This window comes from Apis florea, unplaced genomic scaffold (genome assembly GCF_048593485.1).
Source record: "Apis florea isolate Af1SG1 unplaced genomic scaffold, ASM4859348v1 contig_3078_pilon, whole genome shotgun sequence".
Taxonomy (NCBI): domain Eukaryota; kingdom Metazoa; phylum Arthropoda; class Insecta; order Hymenoptera; family Apidae; genus Apis; species Apis florea.
In genome coordinates this window covers 1,218,652-1,243,029 of record NW_028256702.1, presented here as the reverse complement: position 1 = coordinate 1,243,029, position 24,378 = coordinate 1,218,652, and the positions used below count along the sequence as shown (strand labels likewise).

General features: G+C 20.9%; 1 protein-coding gene and 1 long non-coding RNA gene across 9 annotated transcripts in view; one reads left to right on the top strand and one right to left on the bottom strand.

Annotated features, from left to right (window-relative positions):
- LOC147657563 (uncharacterized) overlaps positions 1 to 16,336 on the top strand; it is a 51,189-nt gene extending 34,853 nt beyond the window's left edge. The window contains exon 3 of the long non-coding RNA XR_015292199.1: positions 15,215 to 16,336. This is a non-coding gene — a long non-coding RNA (uncharacterized LOC147657563). The remainder of the gene's footprint in view (positions 1 to 15,214) is intronic.
- Frmd5 (FERM domain containing) overlaps positions 1 to 24,378 on the bottom strand; it is a 60,705-nt gene that overhangs the window by 22,020 nt on the left and 14,307 nt on the right. For 6 of the 8 annotated variants that reach the window (XM_086908491.1, XM_086908492.1, XM_086908497.1 and 3 more), the window contains exons 2-6: positions 15,600 to 15,704; positions 12,577 to 12,619; positions 11,094 to 11,270; positions 6,065 to 6,276; positions 5,506 to 5,658 (exon numbers count right to left, since the gene is read on the bottom strand). In XM_086908491.1, coding sequence (XP_086764617.1) covers positions 5,506 to 5,658; positions 6,065 to 6,276; positions 11,094 to 11,270; positions 12,577 to 12,619; positions 15,600 to 15,704 — 690 coding nt within the window. Of the gene's footprint in view, positions 1 to 5,505; positions 5,659 to 6,064; positions 6,277 to 11,093; positions 11,271 to 12,576; positions 12,620 to 15,599; positions 15,705 to 22,414; positions 22,443 to 22,651; positions 23,813 to 24,378 lie in introns of those variants that run through there. The other 2 variants (XM_086908495.1, XM_086908496.1) reach the window with 2 other exon arrangements.

Sequence of the window (24,378 nt, the reverse complement as noted above, 5' to 3'; positions counted from 1 at the left end):
TCAAAGATAATTACTTATGTTTTAGTTTTTTTTATATAAAACTTATTGTACAAAATAATACAATAGTATAATAAAAATTGCTAATTTGAAATATTATTATTTGAATACAATTTTCTTATTTCATTTCAATTTTAAAGAAATATTTATTTATTATTTATTAAAAAAAAAAATTTTTACAAATTGATATCGAAATATATTAGAAATACTATTTTTTTAATATAAATATTATTTTTCAGAAATATTTGTTATATATAATATATATATATATTATATATATATATATATATATATATATTTGTAATATCTCAATTAAAGTAATCCTCAATAAATTATTCCAATATTTATTTATATTTAATAATGAAATATATTTATAATTTTTATATATTTAAATATATTCATAATTTTCTATTTAATTTTCTGCAGCCACGAAAAATGACTCATATTTATTGCTATATTTTGTAATATCACTATACTATTTTTTTCATATGTTGATTTTTTACTATATTTAGAACATATTGTATTATTTTTTATATTATATTAATTATGAAGAGTTTTTTAAAATCAGAATAAAATTTTATAAAATAATATAATTTTAAATTATTATTTTATAAATATCAATAAAAAAGAATTATATTATATTAAATTAAATCTATGTAAATATATACAATTTAAATAATCTATTTAATCTACAATTTAAATTAAACAAATTAATGATAAATTTATAAAAAACAAATAAAATAAATTAACAAAATAAAACAATTAATACAAATTACACACTAAACGTACACAATATGTATAAATTTTTTATAGAAAAAAAATTTTTAAAACTAAATTTTTTCATTTTAATTAAAAGAATATAAATGTTTAATAAAACAAAAAGATATTAATCGAACTTGTATTTACTAAAAAAATAATCATTAATTATAATTAATATTTGGCTGTTTCACAATGCCACTATTGTATTTTTTAATAAGCTTTTTTATTTTCAGTTAAAAAAAATCAATTTTATTAAAAACTTTATATATATATATATAATTCTTTCCAAATTTTGTTTTTAATTTTGCATCATAAATAAAATATTTTAATATTAAACAGAAATAACTTATTAATAAACAAATACGGCTTAAACAACAATAATTTTAATTTTATATTTTGATTAAAAATGCAAAGACTGAAAGTTATCAACTTATCAATGATCTTTGTTCTCTAATTTTTATACTGTTTACATATAAAACAATATTTTATTTAATATACAATATATTGAACTCTAACTATAACTACTGATACATACAGGATATTAATATATTTGTGAAGCTTTTTTGAACTAATTTAATTGATTAATTTTAATAACAAAATCAGTTGCTTATTTATTAAGTTAAAAACAATTTAAATTTGCATTAAAAATGAAACGAAAATAGAATAATACAGACCTGTTTTCGTTATATTGTTTTCTCGTTCTGTTTCTGAATGATTGATCAAAATTGATTATATCAAAATTAACTTAATAAATAAATCAATAACCAATATTTTTGTGCATATAACTTTCATATTTATTTTAATCTCTAGAATTAATACTTCAAATAATTCTTCAAAGTTTTATGTTATTAATTTAATTAATTAAAAATATAAATTCATAATTTAATTTTAAAAACTTTATATATTACCTATAAATATTCAAATAAAGTAAATAGAAAAATTAAGAGATAATTTTAAAAGAATTGAAGGAATTTAAAAAAAATGATTAAAGGAAAAACACGAAAATTAATATGTATAAATATAAGATATAACTTATTTTTGGAGTTATAAATAATTAAATTTTCTACTCAAGTGAGACAATCTCACTATATGTACATTTCATTCCATCTAAAACAAAATAAAATTATTTGTAATTCAATAAAATAACCTCAATCTATATTTCTACATATCGTATATCGTATTTTATTTTAATTTCTAGAATCACTTCTTAAATTTTCTATGTATTTCGTCCAAACTCTTTATATACTCTTTTGTTCTTTTATCTAAATATTTTTCAAAGAATTATTATTTTTCATTTCTAATTCTTTTTTTAAAATAAAAATTATATCAATTTTAAGGATTCGTTTAAAACAATCAACAAATTGAAAGAAAAATAAATGTCTATGTCCCAGTTTTTACATCGTATTTATGGATATGTCGATACACTTTCAACGAATGGAAGACTCATGGAGTTAGTAATCCTATAAAATACATTCAGTCACTGGGTCAAGGTTGGTTCATCGATCACATTCACAAGAAATGGTTAAAGTAATAACACTGATTATTTTATCTATTATTTTTACAATATTCAATGTTATAGAGAACAAAAATGATTATAATAATTTCCATATATTATATTTCGCAATTGATTAATAGCTGTATTATGTAGTTATTCGTAAGTAATTTTGAATAGAATTGGAATAATTCCTGAGTATAAAACAAAGAAATATGAAAAAAAAAAATTCATTAATAATAGAGATAATGTGATATGATAGAGAATAATTTTTTATCAAAAAAAAAAAAAGAGTGTACAACGATTATATAACAAAATAATTTGATTTTGAATGTCTTATTTGATTTCGATGATAAAAAAGTATATTTCAAATAAAAATTGAATGATGCAAAGGATATAAAATATATAGAAAAAAAAATGTTTTTAATGAAAAATAATTTTTAATGCATTAATTAATGTAATATGATGTTTCCTATAAATATATTTAAAAATTTGAAACTTAATTCGAAATTTAATTCATAAATATAAAACAAAAAAAAATGTATGTATGATTGATATATTTATGATACATCTTCCAATATTTTGATATATGAATTATTCAATTTCATTAATCTTCTTTAAAAATTTTTTATTTTAGTCCCAAAATATAATTTTAATTTAATATTTTAACGTTTTAAATTAGCCTTGATAGAATCAAGTATGGCTTCTGTATAAATTATACATATAGTCATCATATTATATAGGATTTTAGAAGAATCCTATATAATTCTATATAATTCTAGAAGAAAATCAAATAATTTTATCAGTATGTTTTTTAAATAATTCTGAATTAAAAATGTTATATATTATAACTATTTATTTAATTTATTTTAAAAAATAAATTTTATATATAATTCTATATGTAATAAAAATAAAACATTTACTAGCTTTTTATTTTTTATGTATTTTGTACCTTTTTTGTTAATAATATAATTTTAATGATTGTTACTATTTCTAATAAAAATTTCATTTAATAGAAATTTAGTTTTTCATACTAAAAACTATTTCATTTTTGATACTGTCATTTGTATTGTATATTATAATTAATTCTTTGTGTATTTGAAAGATTCTGTATTCAATTTTTCATATTGTCATTCATACATTTTTCTCATTGCAAGAAACATATACATATCTATCATATTTACATACATATTACATACATTGTATTTATGTAAAAAATTTAAAAAATATAGATATATATTAAATCATTGAACAATATATTGATATTTTATAATATTAATTCATAAACATTCTTACACATCTTATATCACATCTAATGTAGTATTTAAATACTCATTAAGACAATTCATTAAGATCTAATAAATCATATCATTTGCAAATTGTTTTATGACAATTTATTTTTTCAACTAAAATTCAGAATTCATAAAATTAATAATTTTACAAAGTTAATTTTAAAAGTATGAATTATTTATAGCACTGTGATCAAAATAGATTTCTATCTTTGTTTTATAATATTCTATTCTATTATAATATTCTATTCTATTCTATCTATTCTATCTTTGTTTTAAAAAATTTCACTATTCTAAAAGTCTAAAATTTTCAAGAATGCATCTTATAACAATTAGTCAAAAAATTTCTTTATCAATATTTATATTTACTCTAAATAATAAATTATCATAAAAATTGTACTATTTCTATTATATGATCCTTAATGAATTAAATAAAGAAAAAAAATTAAGAAAATTAAAAAACCTATTATTTTACAAACGAATGAATCAAGATAATGTGCATCTTTTTAACTCAGAATCTAATATACTGATAAAATCATTCAATTTCTTCCTACAAACTATATTTGAATATATCATGGCGATATTTTATTTCACGAAAATGAATGTTGCGATGTATTTTATGAAAAATTTTCAATATTTGAATTAATCTCAGATAAATTTAAAAGTTAATTTAAGTTAAAACTTATTCTTGTTTTAATAATTATAATTTCATTATAGTTTTTCACATTTATTTTTGTTTTAAAAAAATTTTTTTATATCAATTATTACATCGATTAATTATTGGTTATATTATAAAATCCAAAAGTTTTGATTAAAAAAATTTATTTTAATTATAAAATATATATTGTAATTTTACATTTTTTACAATTTTGAATTTTCTTTTTTCATTCTAAATTTTTTATAACTTTTGAATTATTTTTCTTTTAAATTTAGATTCTCGATTGATGGAACACATATTAATCCTTTTTAAAGCAGTATATATCTCATATGTATATTATTTTGTACTTTTATAGTTTGTCTGATTATATACGTATACTTATCACTGATTGGTAATTGTCAGCACAATAGTCGGTTAGAAAATCATTATTTAGGCAAATAATTATATACATTTGCATGAATAAAAATTATCCAATTAAATGTGATAATTATTAATATCAATAATGATATACATATAATATAATATATTCTAGTTATTTGGAATATATATATATTAATACATACATATATTTAAAATATCTAGATATATTCCATATTTAAAAAATCAATTCTGGAGAAACAACATAAAATTTTATATATAAAAATATTCGTTAAGATTTATTTATTAAGTTATAAACAATTAAAATTTAAGACGAAATAAAGAAAGCTTTATCTTCATTACATTGCTACTGCATTCCATGTTCCTGTCTCGTTTATCTAATGCAAACTTTAATTTTATATTATTATATTATTACATCTTTATAATATCTTAATATTATATCTTAATAAATAAATCTCAATCGATATTTTTATATATTAATTTTTGTGTTTGTCTTGCTTCTTTCACAACTTTTCAAAAGTATTCCAGGAATGTATTCAGATAAATAATCTGTATAATTATCAGAATTATAAAAGTACAAAATAACGCACATACAAGATTATATATTTAAGATTATATTATTGATATATATTGTTTAAGATTATATATGTCTCATAAGATTTGAAAAGATTAAAGCACTTTTATAAATAAAAAATATTAAAAGACTCTTTTAAATATAAAAAATAAGTAGATAGAATATAACAATTTAGAATAAATTAATTTTAAAAAATGTTTAAAATTTATATATTAAATATTATAACGAAAATATGTCTGAATTTTGATGGGAAAAAATTAAATCTTGGCATATACACGTATACATACGCAATTAATCACGTTATGTATTCGTAATTTTGCACAGAAACATTAAAAAATTAAAATATAAAAAATTTTACCTCACTTATCGTTAAATGTACAATAAACATTTTTCCTTCGTAATTGATTTTCTGAACCTCCGGCCAGCGGAAATGATGTGTTTTACGAGATCCTTGGAATGTCAGAATTCCACAATGATTAATACCAAGATACAATTGCGCACCTTTTTGGTCCTGAAAATTAAAAGAAAAAATATTTTTATCATACTACTATATACTATTTTATCTTATATATACTCATATTATTTTTAATTCATTTCTATTCTTTTTAAGTTTATTCTCAACTTCTTTAACTTTTTTACATTGATTTCTTTTGAAAATATTATATGTTTTCAATCTTTTGACAATAATTTGGAATTTTAAAAGAAATTTTATCCCATTTCCTTGAAATTATATAAATTATATTCAATAGATTAGTCGAGTTAATCTCTTATTAATAACACATATAAATGTTATTAATACGTTTATATGCTAGATTAAAATTTTGAAATCATCCATGATAGATGCACAATATTTTGTGTTCACGTGTAAAATCAATAAAATTCTTCCTTCGATTTCAAATTATTTATTTCAACCTTACCTTTACGGGGTGTGGATCAACAGCATATGTATCCAACTGTGATGCTAACCTAAGAAAATGAGTTTCTGCTTGCTGTGGAGTGAATCCCTTCAATTCTGTTTGATGAAGTTTCATAGCCTTTTCTTCAATAGCTTCCGTCTGTTTAAGCAATAATTTATGCTCAGAAATGTAGTTTCCTTCGTGAAGTTTAGGATCATAATCCCCTAATTCGCCTAAAATTAAAAATCATTTATTAAAGTTTTACATATTAAATTTAGATAAATAATAATTAATAAGATACGTGTAATGGTAATGAAAAACTACACACAGATTGTCCTATAAGTAATGATACAATTGGAATGAAAAATAATTCTAGATTCTTCACTGAAAAGATAACTAAAATAAAATAAAATTTGAGAGTTCATTTTTGATATATTTTGCTAATTTCATATATAACTACCTATAATTCATTAATATTGAGAAATAGCTATTTTAATTATATTTTAAAATTTATTTTAAAATAAAATCTTAAATAAAAAGATTTTATTCTTCATGACTTAATATTTTCACGTAAACTTATTTCCTATGTATCATTGCTTACAGAACACCTTGTACAATCAATACAATTTTCCACTTTCTAATTTATGCCATTTAAATATTTCACTCGTTGCTTATAAATAAAATAAAAAAATATTAAAAAAACTGATTAATAAATATTATCAACTCAATCTAATATTTACAAAACTATTGATATAAGAATACAGAATTTCTTTTCGAGAGAAATAATTAATTTTTTTATAACAAAAATCTTTCATAGCATATTTCGTAAAGAGAAAAAGGAATATTTACATCATTAGTTTATTTTTATTTTATTTACATCATGGTTTATTTTTAATTATCAGTTAGTTAACTTATTTTTTATTTCTTAGGAATTAAATCTTTTTTTATTTTTCTCAGTAGCATCCAACAGAATCACCCGATCAATGAAGCAACATCGTCAATGTGCGTTTGCTGCCAAAATCTATTATAATATTCCAGGCACAGACAATACCTTTGAACTTCCAGATCGATTTTTATGTTGTTGAGAAAATTCTCAGAAATATTAAACAGTTTATGCTTGCAAATTTCGGTAAAGCAATGCTTGTATATAGGGTGTCCTATTTGAACATTTGGATGCAATTATCCTCTATGGAAATTATTCTATTGCAAAAAAATCTTCCAACAATTATTGTAAAATTTATTTCATTTTAAAGAAAATGTTGTTTGATACAAGTAATTTTTATTCTAATTTTTTTTCTAGAAATATAGAAGGTGTACGATAATTAACTTCTTTTAAAAACGATATCTTTGAATGTATTGATATATAAGAAAAACCGAGCTAAAAAATAAAATGACAAAATTTTATTTTTATTTAACAGATTATTTATAATAATTTTTTAAATTTTTATGAACAAACTTGAAAAATTGTTTAAATTGGAATCGATATGAAACTATTATAGAACGGATATAAATCGATTTTCATTCACAACAATTATTTCCATTTATCAAAACGTTAATTACAAGATAATTTTCTCGTAAATATATTCTTTAAAAGTAATAGCGCATACTATATGTTTTCTTTCGTAAAATGTCGCAAGTTACGAGTGATACAAATGGACAGGGGATAATATTATATGCAAAAATAAATAGAAAAGGAAGAATAAAATTTTTTCAATTAAAGTTTCGTTTTATTTTTCGAAAGGATCTAGTTTGGATATTTGTCAACTGCAACAGAATGCGACTGAATTTCTGATCTGATACAAGCAAATTATTTGATAGAAAGTTATTATATTCCACGCGTAAAAATAAGCAAAATATATGGAATAAAACGAGAAATAGAATTTGAAAATTAGATACTTCTTCAAGTTCAAATTCGAGTTTTTCAAAAGGATCCAAATGGCATTTTATTTCACATTTTATTACATAATTTCGCATCAATCGAGTATTCATTTATATTAGAAAAATAATTTCAAGCTTGGTTTATTCGAAAATGAAGTTTTGAGCGAGAAAAAATTATACTTAAATTTGAAAATTGAATTTTTTAATTGAATTTTGTAAATTTAATTTTTACAGATTTCCCTCCCTTCCAATGATGTTGCAAAATATGAATGAGTTTACGTAAATCATGTACATCTGTCCAAATATATATATGTGAATATCCTTCTAATTATGCAACATCTCCAAAATTTAAAAAAAAAGTATTGTTAAATTGACAAAAATCCGTTGTCAGTAGAAGAATTGATGGATGTTTGCTATAAATTTCAGGTAAATCTACGATCCTGATAAACGTCAATTGCTGCTAAGATTGATGAAATTCGAAAGTGTCATCTGAAATCGCACAATCATGTTCGTATTCTAATCTAAATCGAAGTATCTTCGATAAATATACACTAGCTAAAATTCTTTAAACTGTGAAATTTTTCTCAAAACGAGTATATAACCTTCTTATAATTTTTATTGTAACAGATTATCTGGTTCGTGTTCTAATGATAGCATCGACACATATGATTTGACGATTTCTTTTCGCTGTTGTGATATAAAAAGTCGATGTTGAAATGATTATCTGTGTCATAGGGTGTTTATAATATATTCATGAAATATCTTTTCGTGAGACACCCTGTATAATAAGGACACTCGGAAAATAAGATCTCAGCTCTTTCCTTGACTGTCTGCAATGTTCACCGCTGCAGATAATAGCGGTATCATATATCCCTATTCGGTTTATTCAACAAAGAGAAAAGGAAAGAAGCGTTGGTGGATGCCAAAAATTTGTTGGCTGACTTAACGTCTCAACTTGTGAGATGATTGTACATAGAAACTTCATTAGAAAATTCAGGAGTGAACGTTATATTTGAAAAAATGATTGATTATGATTATGATGAAAATATAATATGGATTTTAAGCAATTTTTATGGCTAATGAAGATTCATATTTTAGTCTTTTGTACAATTATAACATTTCTATTTAAATAAATAATTTAATTTTAATATACATTGTTGTGAAAGCATTAAGATATTCTACTATATTGAGATTCGCGATTGAATTTCATGGATTATTTTTTTTTTTTTGAAAACTTTAATTAATCAATTGATGAATATTTTTTTTTAGAAGAGATTTATTTATAATATCTCTTGTTAAATACGATAAGAGTAGTTATTTTAATAAAATTTTTTTGTCTTTCATAAAAGAAAATAAAATTTTCTTTATTATCGAAGACTTTCCAAAATTAAGATACATAAATATTAAAAACAGTAAATTATTGAATTTTTTTTTTTTGATATTTAATAATATCAAAGATTTTTTATGAAACATTTCTATATTAAAATAAATTAAAAATAAATTGATATATTTCAAGATTGATATTCTTTTTTTTTTTTTTTATTTAGTTAAAATCTCAAAATAAATCTATGATTTATAAATTTATATCGGAAAATTTTTCAAAAAGAATATTTTTTTCAAAATATCCGAATCGTTATAACAAGAAAGAAAAAAATGCATAGAAAAAAATTAATAAAGAAGAATAAAAAATAAAAAAAAAAGATGGAATATCTTGTGGCATTAGAAAAAAGAAAATAAGTCATCAATTTTCTTGAAAATTAATCTTAGAATGAAAAAAATTTATTCTTGATTTATTTTTTACTTATTGCCACATATAGAATAATTTTCTCTTAATAATCCATTTTATCTAATCGAAATATAATAAAATTTTGTTTACAAATAATCAATTTTCAAATTAGATTTTCTCAAAAATGAAATAAACTACAAATAAAAAAAAATAACTTTTTTTTCGTTATTCATTTTTACATATACATAATACAATTGTTTTTTGTCTATTTGTAGTTAAATATTTGATATACTCTTTCAAATCATTCAATTCATTAAAAGTATGAAAACCGAATATTTAATCACAAATATTTTTATTTTATCTTTTTATAAATTCATAAAAATAATCATTGTGATAATTCCATGATTCACTATTAATTACTATTAAGATTTTTTTCAATTATTATGTATAATAATAAATCATAGATTAAAAATCAAATAATTTTTTAATTTTTTATTTATAAATAAATATATATACAATTTATAAATATATTCATTTACTTTTTTTATAAATGAGCATATATATGAACACATGTTATTTTAATTATTGTAATCTTAATTTCTAATTCAAGCAACTTAAATACGATGTAAAGATCTTTTTTAAAAGTATAATGAAATCTAGTATATCATTGATTGATCTTTAGATGTCTCGAGTTTAAATTAAAATTATTAAATTTATTAATAGAAAATATAAAGATATATAAATATTTTTAAAAAAAAGAATAAACATGTTGTAAGCATTTATAAAATATTCAATAATAACTTGTTAAAGTATAAAGATATTCATGTTTTTATATTTAATGGAATATGCCAGAGTGACACCAAGGACAATATCGTATTGCGTATTGCAATTAAGAGTAGAACTACCATTCTCTTTAATTATAGATAAATTGAAATTTTACATCTTTTATTTCTAATCTTCATAGTTTCTATAATTTTCTATTCCTTTTTAATTTAATAAATTTTTTTATTTTTCAATTAACTGTATTTTTATTTTAATTTTATTCTTTTGAGTTTAATAAAGTTTAATAAAATTTAAGTTTAATAAATTGAGAATATTCATTAAATTTTAAATGTTTAATATTTTCTTAAAATTTGATTAAATTATTTATTATTATTTAGAAATTAATTTTATCATTTTTAATTTAATAAAATTTTAATTAACCATTATTTTTTATTTATTATTTGTTCATTTAAATAAACTATAGAAATCATTAACATCTTGATTATAAAACTATATCTATTACACATTTATAAAATTATAATTTAAAAGTATTAAATTATCAAAATATAATAAATATAATAAATATTAAATTTTTGTTTTGGATTGATTCTTATATCAATTAAAATAGTCTTGTTAAATAAAGATTTATATTTAATAAAATTGTGCGCAATGAAAGATACTTACTTTGCACGATGCACGCCGCCAGCAGCGCTGCTTCACCTGGACTGCAATATAGTCGTCCATGAAGAAGGTCCCTCTTAAGCTGCTGGTAAACTTGATATCTAGTTATTTCTTCCTTCAGCCTCAGAGGATCCGGTGGATAAAATTTCACGCGAAAACTAAACAAAATCGGGTCCATGTCTGGAACATATTCATAATAAAGACAATGTATTTTACTTATATGTGTTAATTATAATATACGTCTCGAATGTTTAAAAAAATCAAATAATTTTAAATCAGATATATCTTCATGTTTTATTTTTGAATATAATAATTATTGTATTTTTTTGTTATTTATATATATATTAAACTCATAGATAGAAAAGAAATTTATATTGAATAAATATTGTACTTAAAAACAGAATTATAAAAAAATTATATATATATATAAATGATGAGAAAGATGAAAAAGAGAATTTTTCTACATTTAATTGTCAAATTTATTTCTTTAATTTATTTATTTTTTTTTTTCTCCAAAAATCAAGTTCTTCTTATTTATTTGGATATATAAGAATAGTACAGTATATATTAGGTCGCTAGAGTTTGAAAGTTTCATGTGACATCGACCCACGGTATTCAAGTATAGAAAGGAGGAGACAGAAATCGAAACCTTGGTCACAGCTGTTCATTATTACATAGAATTGAATTTACATGCAAAAAATTTTATTTTACTTAAATCTTTAATTCTTGATATATTATAAATTAATCAAAATTATTATTTATAAGAATAATTATCGTAAACAAAAATTTATTTACATGTACTATAAATCAATAATTATTTATGTATCTTATATACTGTAAACTGTGCATTATTATATTTATCTATATATAATCCTATTAAAAATATATTTCAAAGATTTTTTAAGCAATTATTTATAAAAATAAAAATAAATTTATCAATATAGAAGTAATAAATTTTAATGCACATATTTATATATATATTTCATACAATTATAAAGATTTACAAGAAACGACAAATATTCAAAACAAATTCAATTTGCTTTAGATTAATATTTATTACTTTTATTTAAATTGTATGATTGCAAATTAGAAAATTATTGACAATTTTCATATTATTATATATAATATTATATATTAATTTATTTCAAATCACAAACTACTAATATAAAAATATTTGGAAAATAAGATGTAATATAGTATATTATTTTATAATTAATTTATATATATATTAGAAAATAATATATTTAGTATACAGTTTAAAGATTTATAATAAAAGATTTATGTATAAATTATATAATCAAGAAAACATATTAACAATACAATTTCCAAAAAACATTTTTATTACAATATTTTTTTACTTTAATAATGTAAAAATTATAATATTAAAATATCAAGACTTGTTTAAAAAATTTAAAAGATATATCATAAAATACTTAAATAACAATTTTCTTATTTATTTGAACATACAATAGAACAAAGTACTAACCTTTTACTTGCTTAATCGCTGTTTTTGCCAGATCTAACCAATGCTGAAACAGATTCATTAATTAAATATAATCTATTATTATTTAATTTTACAGAGAGATAAATACAAAACTAATATAATTCTAAAATCTAACAATTAACATAAAATTGTATATTAATTATATAAATAAGTATATATATATATAAATTAGAATATAATTTTTAATATTCAAATTTTTAATGAATTACTATAAAATATTACTAAATTGTTATTATTATATCATTTTGATACAGAAACAAATATATACTTCTCTTACAAATTGTAAAATCATATAAAAAAAATAGCTTATTATATGTTATATTTTATTTAAATTAAAATATTTATTATATAATATTTAAATCAAATCTATATATATTTTTTGATATATATAATGTTCTTTCTGAAACTATTCTACTCTATGTAAGAAATTTTTTTTTACTATCATAATAACAGCGACATAAAATAATATCTAGAGATAATAATATCTAATAAATTCTGTACATAATATATACAAATTTAGAAGAATTGTTTAACAAATATTATATTAAATTTATATATATTTTAAAATATTAAATATAAATATATATATTTATTATATTTATTAAACAATTTCTTTACAATTTCATTATTTTAAATTTGCTAAGATGTTTTAATGATAAATATTATTTATTAAATTTATGCATCCATTTTTGCTTGAAGTTGTTTAATGTTCTCTTTTATACAAGGACACGCAAGTACGATGAATATTCAAATTATACATAGAGCAATAGATAATTTCCTACAAGATGCATTATCCTATAAAATGCGATACTACTGTTATTATACATGTAATTGATGCATAATATCAAGAATTATTATTAATAATATTAATCTTTTTATTGTTAATTAAAATGTTCGATCTAATATTTTTTTCATTTTTGAAAATACGTCAAAATATTTCAATATATTTATATCTTTTAAATAAAAATATAAAAAATTTTATATAATCTTTTTAAAAATCGAGAAATGATTCAATTTATTTGTCCTAAGAAATAATAGAGATAAACAAATGATAAAGTTTTAGGTCTCTCAAATATTTTGAAATGTTAAATAAATTATAAGAAAGATAGAATATTTAATTATAAATGAATAGAACGCCATAGATAGATGAAGATAAAAAATTAAAGAAGGAAAAAATCTACGTCTTTATGAACCGTTTATTATTATATTAATTATAATATTGTCATTATGCTTCTCTCGTTCTCTACGTTCTTTAATTTTTGTAACAAATGTAAGATTAAATTTAATATAATATTAATTAATTTCGTAGGTCGAAATATAAAATAATATCAAATTTTAATTTAATGTATTTAAAAATACATATATTTTTTTAAATATTTGTCAATATTAAATTTAATGGCAAATATTTAAAAATGTATTAGATTTAATTTCAAACTCTCCAAAAACATAAGAGATATTTTTAATATTCTTAAACTATTAGAAAAATGAATGTTTTCTTGTCAGTATTTTTTATTATAAATTTTTTATGTAAAAATAAAATAGACAACATCATGTCTGAATTCATGTTAAAAACTTTCTTTTTCATCTCTCTTTGTATTGTTAAAAGTATAAAAAGTTCACATTTTTCTCAGTCATGCATGTATTTATACACAACATTCATTCACATACATCTGTTTGCACAAATGTCATACAATGAAGGATATCTTTATATTACATTGTATATATTATATACAGTTTATATATATGTAGAAATATTAGAAATATACTATAACAATAATAAGTAATATTTCAGATTGAACACTTTAAAATAATGAAAAAAAATATATCTTGTTTAGTGAAAAATACAATTGAAAACTAATTACATTGAATATTTTAATGTCTTTTTGTACAAAATTATATATCAATGAAGAAAAAACCAACAAAAAATTTACTTTTAATAAATATTTTATTTTATTATGATATTATAAATTATTTAAAAATAAAATATAATTATTCATTTAAAATATATGAAAATATTAGATCGTTCTTTTGAATGATATAAAATAAATGTGAACATAAAAAATAAATACAAAAAACAAATTAAATCCATTAGATTTTTATCTGCAAGAATATTTCATATCTCTTAAATATGTCGGAATAACTTGATTTAAAATTGAACAAAAGTTTTTATAAATTCGAGGAATGAGAATATTGAAGAGGAAAAATTTTACAACGATAACAATATTACGTTTAAACTTAATGTAATCGTTTATGTTACCTCGTATGAAAATAATATAATCATGAAAAAAAAAAAAAAATAATAAAATACCAAAGATCTAAAAAACCAAAGAAAAATAAGAGATGTATCGTTATAAATTTTTATCATTATTTTTAACTATAATTTTTAACTAAATTCATTAAATATATTCTGTATATTTCATAAATAGATTGAAGATTTATATGCAAAATCATATTTTTATGAATACAATTTAAAAAAATTAATCTTAAATGGACATTTTTTTTTATTTAATATATAATTTACTTTAATTACAATTAGATTATGATTAATCTTTTTCTAAATACAGTTAAATTCATTACAAATTTCACAATTTTATAATTAACATGACTGACGTTTCTTTAGTGGAACAAGAATCTGCGCTGATAAACCAATTCACCGAATATTCTTAATTGTAAAGTGAAAGAGAAAAAAAGAAGAAGAAAAAAAAAAAACTGCAATTAAGCGATGGACAACGTTTTTCTGTTTCGTATTCGTTAGTAAGAAGAAGAGTACTTTTGAAGGGGATAATTAACTTGTCCACATGTGGTAATTGCAATAAATATAAAATGAAATTAGAACATCTTATATTTATATAGACAAAATATAGAACGAATTAAAGAAAATAATTTAACTTACGATTTGATAAAAACATTTAATAATAAAACGCGTTATATTGGAAATTAATTAAGCATTCGAAATCTTATTTTAGAAGTATGATTCGTATAAGCAGAAAGATGATTAAACTTACCCTTTGCCTACAATGATCCACATATCGAAGCCCAAAATAATCCGTTTCCAAAATATTGAGTTGCTTGCATACATATTCGAGAATGTACCTTCCTTTGTGCTGAGGCTGCAACAAAAATAAAAAAAGAAAAGAAAAAAGACTGCAAGCAGTATAAAATTTATTTTTTATCATTTCAAATTTTACATTTCATTACTTTCAAGAGAATTATTCATTAGTACAAGAACTTTATTATTTTGTTTCCTGACAATTGAAATGTGATCCTTTAAATAATTTTTTGAATTAATTCGAAACAAAAATTGTTACAATACAAAAAGCAATTTAAATTTTCATTAGATGGAGCGAAGCAGAGCCAGAGTGTATAGATAATATGACAGAGATAAAGTTGTGTCACTTAATATATTTGTCTCTCTTCATTTAATGCGGATTGCTTATAATTACTCAATTCGACAGATATTTTCTTACACCAATTTTTATGTTTATTTTGATCTATAAAATCGATCCAAAAATATTGGATGAATATGTTAATAGCTAGTAGAAAAAAGTATAATTATATATGATATCTTTGTTCATTTTCAATTTCCAAAAAATTCCACATTTAACTTTAATATTTCATTTATATTTTAAAGAAGAAAGCAGATGTATAAAATTTATAATAAAAATTATTTAATTTCTATTATTCCTATGTATTCTGTAATACATACACATAATAAACAAATAAAAAAGTAATTATGTTAAAATGTCATATATTTTCATTATAAATTTATTCCATAATTGATCTGTATTGAAAAACATAATATATAATAATTCACATAACAAATTTCTTTATAGCATATAAGAATACATCATATTTAATGCAACAAGTATCCATCTATTATATGCAAAATATTCAATTATAATTATAATGCTTCATACTCTAGTGTATAATGTAGTACTATTAGCCAATTAAGTAACAAGGATTGTATATTTTGCTTGTCACTGTAATTATGCCATACTAAGAATCACACTTGGCGATAAGCCATCATTAGATCAGAAGTATAGAGGTTGATTAATATGCAAACTTAATATACATATCAAGTAAAACTAAATGCAAATCTCTACGAGCCTTATAAGTATTTTTAGAGGTCTTGTTAATCTTACAACCACTCTAAATATTTATATCAAACAATATAAGAGTGATAAATCAAAATTATAGTCAAATAATTATAGAAGAAAAATGTTGTTATGTCATGAAACATAATTTTCATATGAAATAATGAATAAAATTCGTAAAAAAAATGAATGCATATCATTTTCATATCAACGATTAAAGATCTTAAAAAGAAAAGTTTTAAAAAACAACGTCAAGAAAAAGAATGTGAAAATATGAAAAGTTTTTAGAATAATATCGAATATGAATAATGAAAATGTTTGTCCTAATGGTGAAGTGATTTTCCAACAGAGCTCAACTTCATGTCACATGGAAATTTATGCAGCGGTATATACAGTGTCAGACGATAAAGAAGTTAGTCGACAAAAGTCAACTGTCCTGAATATATTTTTGAGATAGTTTCAAACAACTTTTTCCTTTCCAAAAACTATTCATTTCGGTTTTGTTAACGAAAAACTCTAACCAATTATAGAGCTCTGTCTGTATGGTAGTGTTGGGTATGTGCCGCCAGCGAATCGCTAAATTTAAACAAACAATCGAAGCAATGTGTATAATTATTGTTGTAATATTGATTCTTTAACCGAAAATTTTCGTAAAGAAAAAATTGTTTGAAATTACTTTAAGCCTGATTTTTAAGACACATTGTATATAATAAATACTATAATACAACATGCAAAGATACAATAATACTATTTCGCGGATAATACAAATTTGTCAATTCTAATACCAATGCCATCGTTCTTAATAAGAATTAATGCCTCTGTTATTTTCTATTATTCATAACTTGTTTATAATAGTTTTTATTATTTTTGTATAATTGTACAAAAAATAGTACAAATGTATAACTGTTTATACAAACTGTATAAACAAATGTAACTCATATATAAACGCTAATTCTATCTTTATTCAAGACAGTTATTAAAAAATGCAATGTATGATGAGTAAACTAAGTTTCATAATTTTGAGATTAAAAAAGGTTTTTAATTAATAAAAAAGAATTGATGTATCAGTCATAGATGTATAAGAATAAACAGAGTTCAGAAAAAAAATTAACAAATTGAAACTATTCTAATGGTATAGCAATTAAAATTTATATTGAGAACGATTATTGATATTAAATTTAAATCTAAAGCAATTTTTTCCTTGGCGATTTATTGGTAGCCCAAAGCAATCATCGATGCAGCCTGAGAAAATTTAATCGATTTAAGAAATAAACTAATAATACGACAAGAAAATCAATCACATTAATAACAATAATTTAAAATATCGAGTAAATATAAAGAAACATTAAAGAACAAAAGCAAAAATAAATCAATTGATCAAATACTTCTTTTTTTTACATGTCACAAAAAAGTTAACCTATGTTTATAATAATGTTTATAATATTATATAATCAGATTGTACGATATTTTTTATTAATAGAATTGCATAGAACATATCATCATCAAATTCCAATGATTTCGAAAGACAAATAACAATCCCATTTAATCTTTAGAAATTCATAGTATATTATTCTATTTGTACAATGTAATGCAAAAATCTTTTATCAATTGATAGACGTAGCAAAAGATTGAAATACTGCAATGTAGATTTTATTGTGATATCAAGAAACACTTGTTAACAAGCTAAGACAATACCTAAAATAAATATTCTATCGTATAGATAATGTATCATCAACGTAACAAAATGTAAATTCATTTAGAACGAGATACAAAATTATAAAAGAAATTATAAAAGCAGCCTTTTCAAAAGCCTTCTCTTATGTAATTAAAGATTTAGGAAAGTTCATAAGCATTGTTATAGAAGAAAAGAATTTATAAAAAATTATGGATGTAAATTATGTTAAATAATCATTTGAAAATAAGAAAAAATCCACTGGACACTAAAAATAGAAGAGGTATTCAAACTAAACGAAAAACAAATAACGGAGACTTCTCTATTATATATCCAAGGATACCACTCGCTTTAACAACAGATGCATTGAATATAAGAATAGACGTCTAGAACATTCTTATGGAGAATAAAATTCTCCAATCAAATTCTTCTCAAGAAAATTATACAAGCTCGTTATAATATTTAATAAAAAAAAAAAAACTGGAATAATATACAAAAACATTAAAATCTTCCATCAAAAAGAATAGGCATGCTAATTATAATATTCACAAACAACTTAACATTTTAAGAAGAAACAATTATGTAAAAGCTAAGACACATCATTACAAATCCATATTGCAAATTTAAATTATATAAAATATAAATTACCAATTCAAATTCAAATTTCATTCCTTCAATATTATAAACATTTATTTCTATAAATTAATAACATTTTTGGAAAAATTAGAAGCCAAAAGAAATACAAAAATTGTTTGACATCATATAAAAATCTTGAATGAGATTTATTTATTAAGTTAGAAGTAATTTAAGTTTGTTCTTTTTTTGTTTTTTTTTTTTTTTTTTTTTTTTAGATGAAACAAGATTGAGATAGAATTATTTTACAATATTCCATCGATATTCTGTGTTTGTTTTGATCTCTAAAAAGACATTTCAAGATTATATTATACACCCTGTATGTGTATCATGTACAGCATCTCTAAGGAAAAGAATATTCTATGCTATATACAATTTTTCTTACCTCAGAGGACACTCAACCAAGAGATAAATAAGAAAGAAAATCTTATACACATTCGTTTATCTATATATTTCATAAGCACATTGTAAACTGGACAAGACATACATACACAATCAGACTAGCAAAATCCACAGATAAACTCGAAATAAACTAGAAACTATAATTCCCAAAGGACCAATTCGAATACGTTTACATAATAATAATCCATAGCGTCATGTAACTCGCGAAAAATTCTCACCTTTGCATACAAATAACTGTTCAAACTATTGACAATTGTTTCTGACAATCAGGTCAACCATTTTCGGATTCTGACATAGAAATCTATATTTCAATATCCTTTTCTAAAATTTAAACTCTTTTTTGTTATCGTGTGACAATCTTTAGTTTTCTAAAATAAAAAATATATATATATATATATATATATATACCAAAAATTGATATTAAATTATTTTCTTTATTGATATACAACTTTATAATAAAATATATCTAACATAGTAGAATACTATTGAGATCAATTGTTATATTACACATATAATATAGCGATATGGCATCCATTATAGCAGTAATACGGAAGCAACATCTATCTTATCGCTGCAAGATTAATTAATACCACCTACGATATGGTAATTTATAACATTGCCGTTTCTCTATCAGTGAAAACGATTTGAAGATATGTAAGAGCAATTGATGATTCATTTATTATTATAAAAAGAAAAATTTATAGGAAAATTAATATTTTGTCAAATTTAAATAGGAATAAATATGTAATAAATATTAGATTCAAATAATTTTTCTAAAATTTTTCTAAAAAATTAACAACCAAGAAAATACCTGATACTTGAAATACGTAATATTATAAGAAAAATAGAAAACATTTATTTAAGTATCATTTAAAATATTAATCATTTTTTTAAATTAAATTATGATTTATTTTAATAGGTTTTTTCAAGAAAAAAATTCATTTAGAGTTATTATATTTGTAAGAATTATATTAAATATTGGATTTAAAGATAAAATGACCCATTATATGGAAGTTTTTATATTATAAATGAGAAAAAAGATTAATTTTCAGCAAAAAAAAAAAAATATTCACAAGAACACAAGATCGATATTATACATCGTTAAATTCCGATATTGTTTATTATAAAAAGAGAAATTGGAAAATACAAACAACACTTCTCAATCACGTTTCAAAAATTACGCATTAACAACAACAATATAATAATTAGATTGTTTTTTATAAATTTAAGTTTTCGTGAATTTCAGAAATAGAATCGAAATAAAGATCTGCTTTATCTTTATACATGTTATAATAAATCAATCTAAAAGTATTTTGAAAAATTTTATTTCAATAAAAATTAAAAATTTTACAATTAATTTCTAAATTTTTATTTCTTTCTCATATTTTACATATAATTTCATTTTAAAAATATTTTTTATAACAGGATAATAGAGCATTTAATACTTGAATATTCTAATATTCGTTTAATATTCAATAATAAATAAATCTTTAATTATTTGATATTTGTTGATTTGTTTAATATTTTATTCGTATCATTACGAAATTATATTTAAAAAACAAAAATAATTGTGATTTTAAACGTTGATTTTATCCCCTCGAAGTGATATTCCACAAATAAAAAGATTGTTCTATATATAATAACTTACTACATATTTACAATGCTTCATGTAAAACGGAATTATTGTTGTTTTTAATAACACAATTTATTAACGGAATTCGTATAAAATGTTTGAATGAATCATTTTTATAACTATTGTTGTAATTTGTAATATTGTATATATTTTATCTTTTTTTGCATATGATAAATATTTTGCAATTTTTTTGGATATTCAAATTTTTATGAATAAATAAATATAACGACACGTACAAATCAATAAATTGTGCAGTACATATAGTATAGTACCATTCAAAGAAATAAAAATATCTATTTCGTCGAGTCATATAGAAGAAATAGACGTCAGAAATATATTAATCTTTATCGAAAAGCAATGAAGCAAATGTATTTGATTGATCTAAAAATTAATTATGGTAACATGATATATCTAAAATTTTATACAATCTTTTTAATAAGATAAGAATTTTATTTGATAATTATAAGAATTATAACTAAAATGATAATTTTTTTGACTAAATTACTTATAAATAAAATATATATAAATAATTGAAAATTTTTTTCGTTGTCAATAAATATTAACGAAAGAAATTATATTTCAATCATAATAGTTATTAATAAGCGTAAATATTGCTTGATTATCTAAATTTCAAATTAATAAATAATATCCCTATTTACGACATATGATACATTTCGATTTGTTCAAATCATTTTACTCTACTTTTTATGATTCGTTTTGCTAATTTATAATATTTTAAATCATTAATGATAATTATTAATAAATCGAATCTGAAATTGTATTATTCAAAATGATAAATGTAAAAACAAAAATTATAAATATTTAAAAAAAATTTAATCGATGTTTTTAATAATTTTAATTTTAATTAATGTTTTCTTAATTATTTTTTTTAATTTTTTTTTGCCTCTATTTCAAACTTATATAAAAAATATCGTACAAATGTAGTTTATTTTTGAAACTGAAACTTGTGAGATTAAATTAATAATAATTTAATTATTTAACATAAAATAAAAATTTAAGTTATAAACGATTATTTGCAAATATTACAAAAATTAGAAAAGTCTAAACATTAGATTATTAACAACCATTTATTTCTATCACAATAACTAACCACAATTTATTTCTAGACAAATTAATCTAGACATCAAGATAACATTACAATAAATAATCCAAATAATCTTCAAATAATCTTACTGGATATCACAATAACTAGTCTCAATATAACAATCATACTCAAAATTGCATAAAATTACATAATTTACACGTAGATGTATAACAGCGTATATTATCCTATAGAAAGCAATCATTCTATAAATGATACATGCTCACTTACAATACAATATTCATACAAATATAATAAATACTTAACAATAAGTCCGGACTTACCCTATAAATAATATCAGGACAAAAAAACCTGAGAAAAAAAACAATAACAGGACATACAGAATATTGTTCATTTTAATTAATACAAAATAATATATAATAATATATATATATATAAAAAAAAATGATAGTAAACATATGTATACGTGTGTATAAATTTTAAAAATTCTTCAATTGTAATATCGACGCAAATAGGTAATATTAAACGAGAGAAAATAATATTTGTCTATGACTTCTTACATATTTTTCCTTTTTTTTTTTTCTTTTCTTTCATGCACTTGTTTTCCTTATATTCGTCGATTTTTCATAATACCAATATTTCATGAAATATTTTAAATTTTTGATGAACAGCACAAAACTTTTATAGAAAGCAACAATCCAAACATTTCACGTATTCTCATACATATGTAACAATCATTTTATAATTCATCCCGTTATGTTTCTTAATCATTGCTTCCATATGTTCGAACGTGTACTTCAATTCAATTCATTCGTTCAAGTCTCGTTCACGAAAGCAAATTGATGCGAATAAAATCTTTAAGATAAACAGCGGATCATAGAAGGGAAACCGCTACACGAATATAATTCAATTAGCCGCTCTTATACAATATATCGAACGACAAAAAGAGCGTAACGTTTATTTTTTTTGACGCTTATGCGAAGTCTAAAGATCGGCTTACACTGACAGACATTATCTGCAAACAATTCGCGTACACTGTTAGTCAGCAATCGAGCAAGTCACCGCTAGACTATCTACCGATTACTATGATAATGTCCACGCCTAGCGTGATATATCTACACGTGATACATCTAGGGTGTTAATGTATTCGTGGAACACCTTTGGAGGAGGATCGATTCTAGAGGTCAAAACAAACGCAAAAGTTGTTGTATTGTTGTGCAACACAGAAACAGAAAAATGAAGAAATGACTGTTAGAGTAACTGTGTAGCTCAAAATGTTCGAATTTTACAAAAGCTACAAATCCTCTGAGATCTTCTTGGTTGGAGTACAATGACCTGGTTATATCCCCAATCTGAGGAAAATTCTTACAAGAATTAGACTATGCCGCTCACTGGGTTCCAAGAAAACTGATCCACGAGTGTTTGTAATAAATTTTCTCGAGTGTAGGATAATGTTGTTTGCCGTTGAGATTGGCATAGTTGCAAAATATCGTCTCAAAACGTACCAAGATCTCACTCCATTCACGCTCAAATGGAATTTATTCTACGAAATATACCAAAGATAATATCAAAGAAATATAATTCCAAAGATCCTCTAAATTTTCTCTTAAAAAAAGGAACATTTCAGTCAACATATTAATAAATCTTTGAAACTGGACACTGAATTGATTATTTGAAGAAAATTGAAATAAATAGGAAGATTATAATAATTAAGCTTCTAAACAATAGTTTTCCTGAATTATATCAATAACTAGCTAAACTAACGATGTCCAATATGTATCCGCGAAATGTCCCGGAACTTATATATATATATACCATTTTGTCTCCTATTATCTATAATAGAATGTATACATATTATTTGTGGACAATTATCTGTCAATTGTGAGACAAAATTATCATTCATTCAATTCCTTAAAATATTTTCTATACAATTTGATATAGATATAAGAATAAATATAAATCAATATAAATCAATAAAAATGATAAACATTAGTTTCCTTTTTTAGTTATATTTTTTGTATATTCTTTTTGTATATTATTATTTCATGACATAATGTAAATAACCAATCTTAAGACGTTAAATCATAGAATCTAGAATAAAATTATAGTCTCAGCAAAATGATAGCATGTGAAATGACGCTACCTCTAATTTCTCAAAGATAACTTAAGATTTTGTATAATTATGTAATTACGTCACAGTAAATTATGTCACAGAAAAAAGGAATCTATTATTAAATAATATCCTGTTCGATGACTTTCAGTATTCGCAAGAAACTCATCGAAGCAA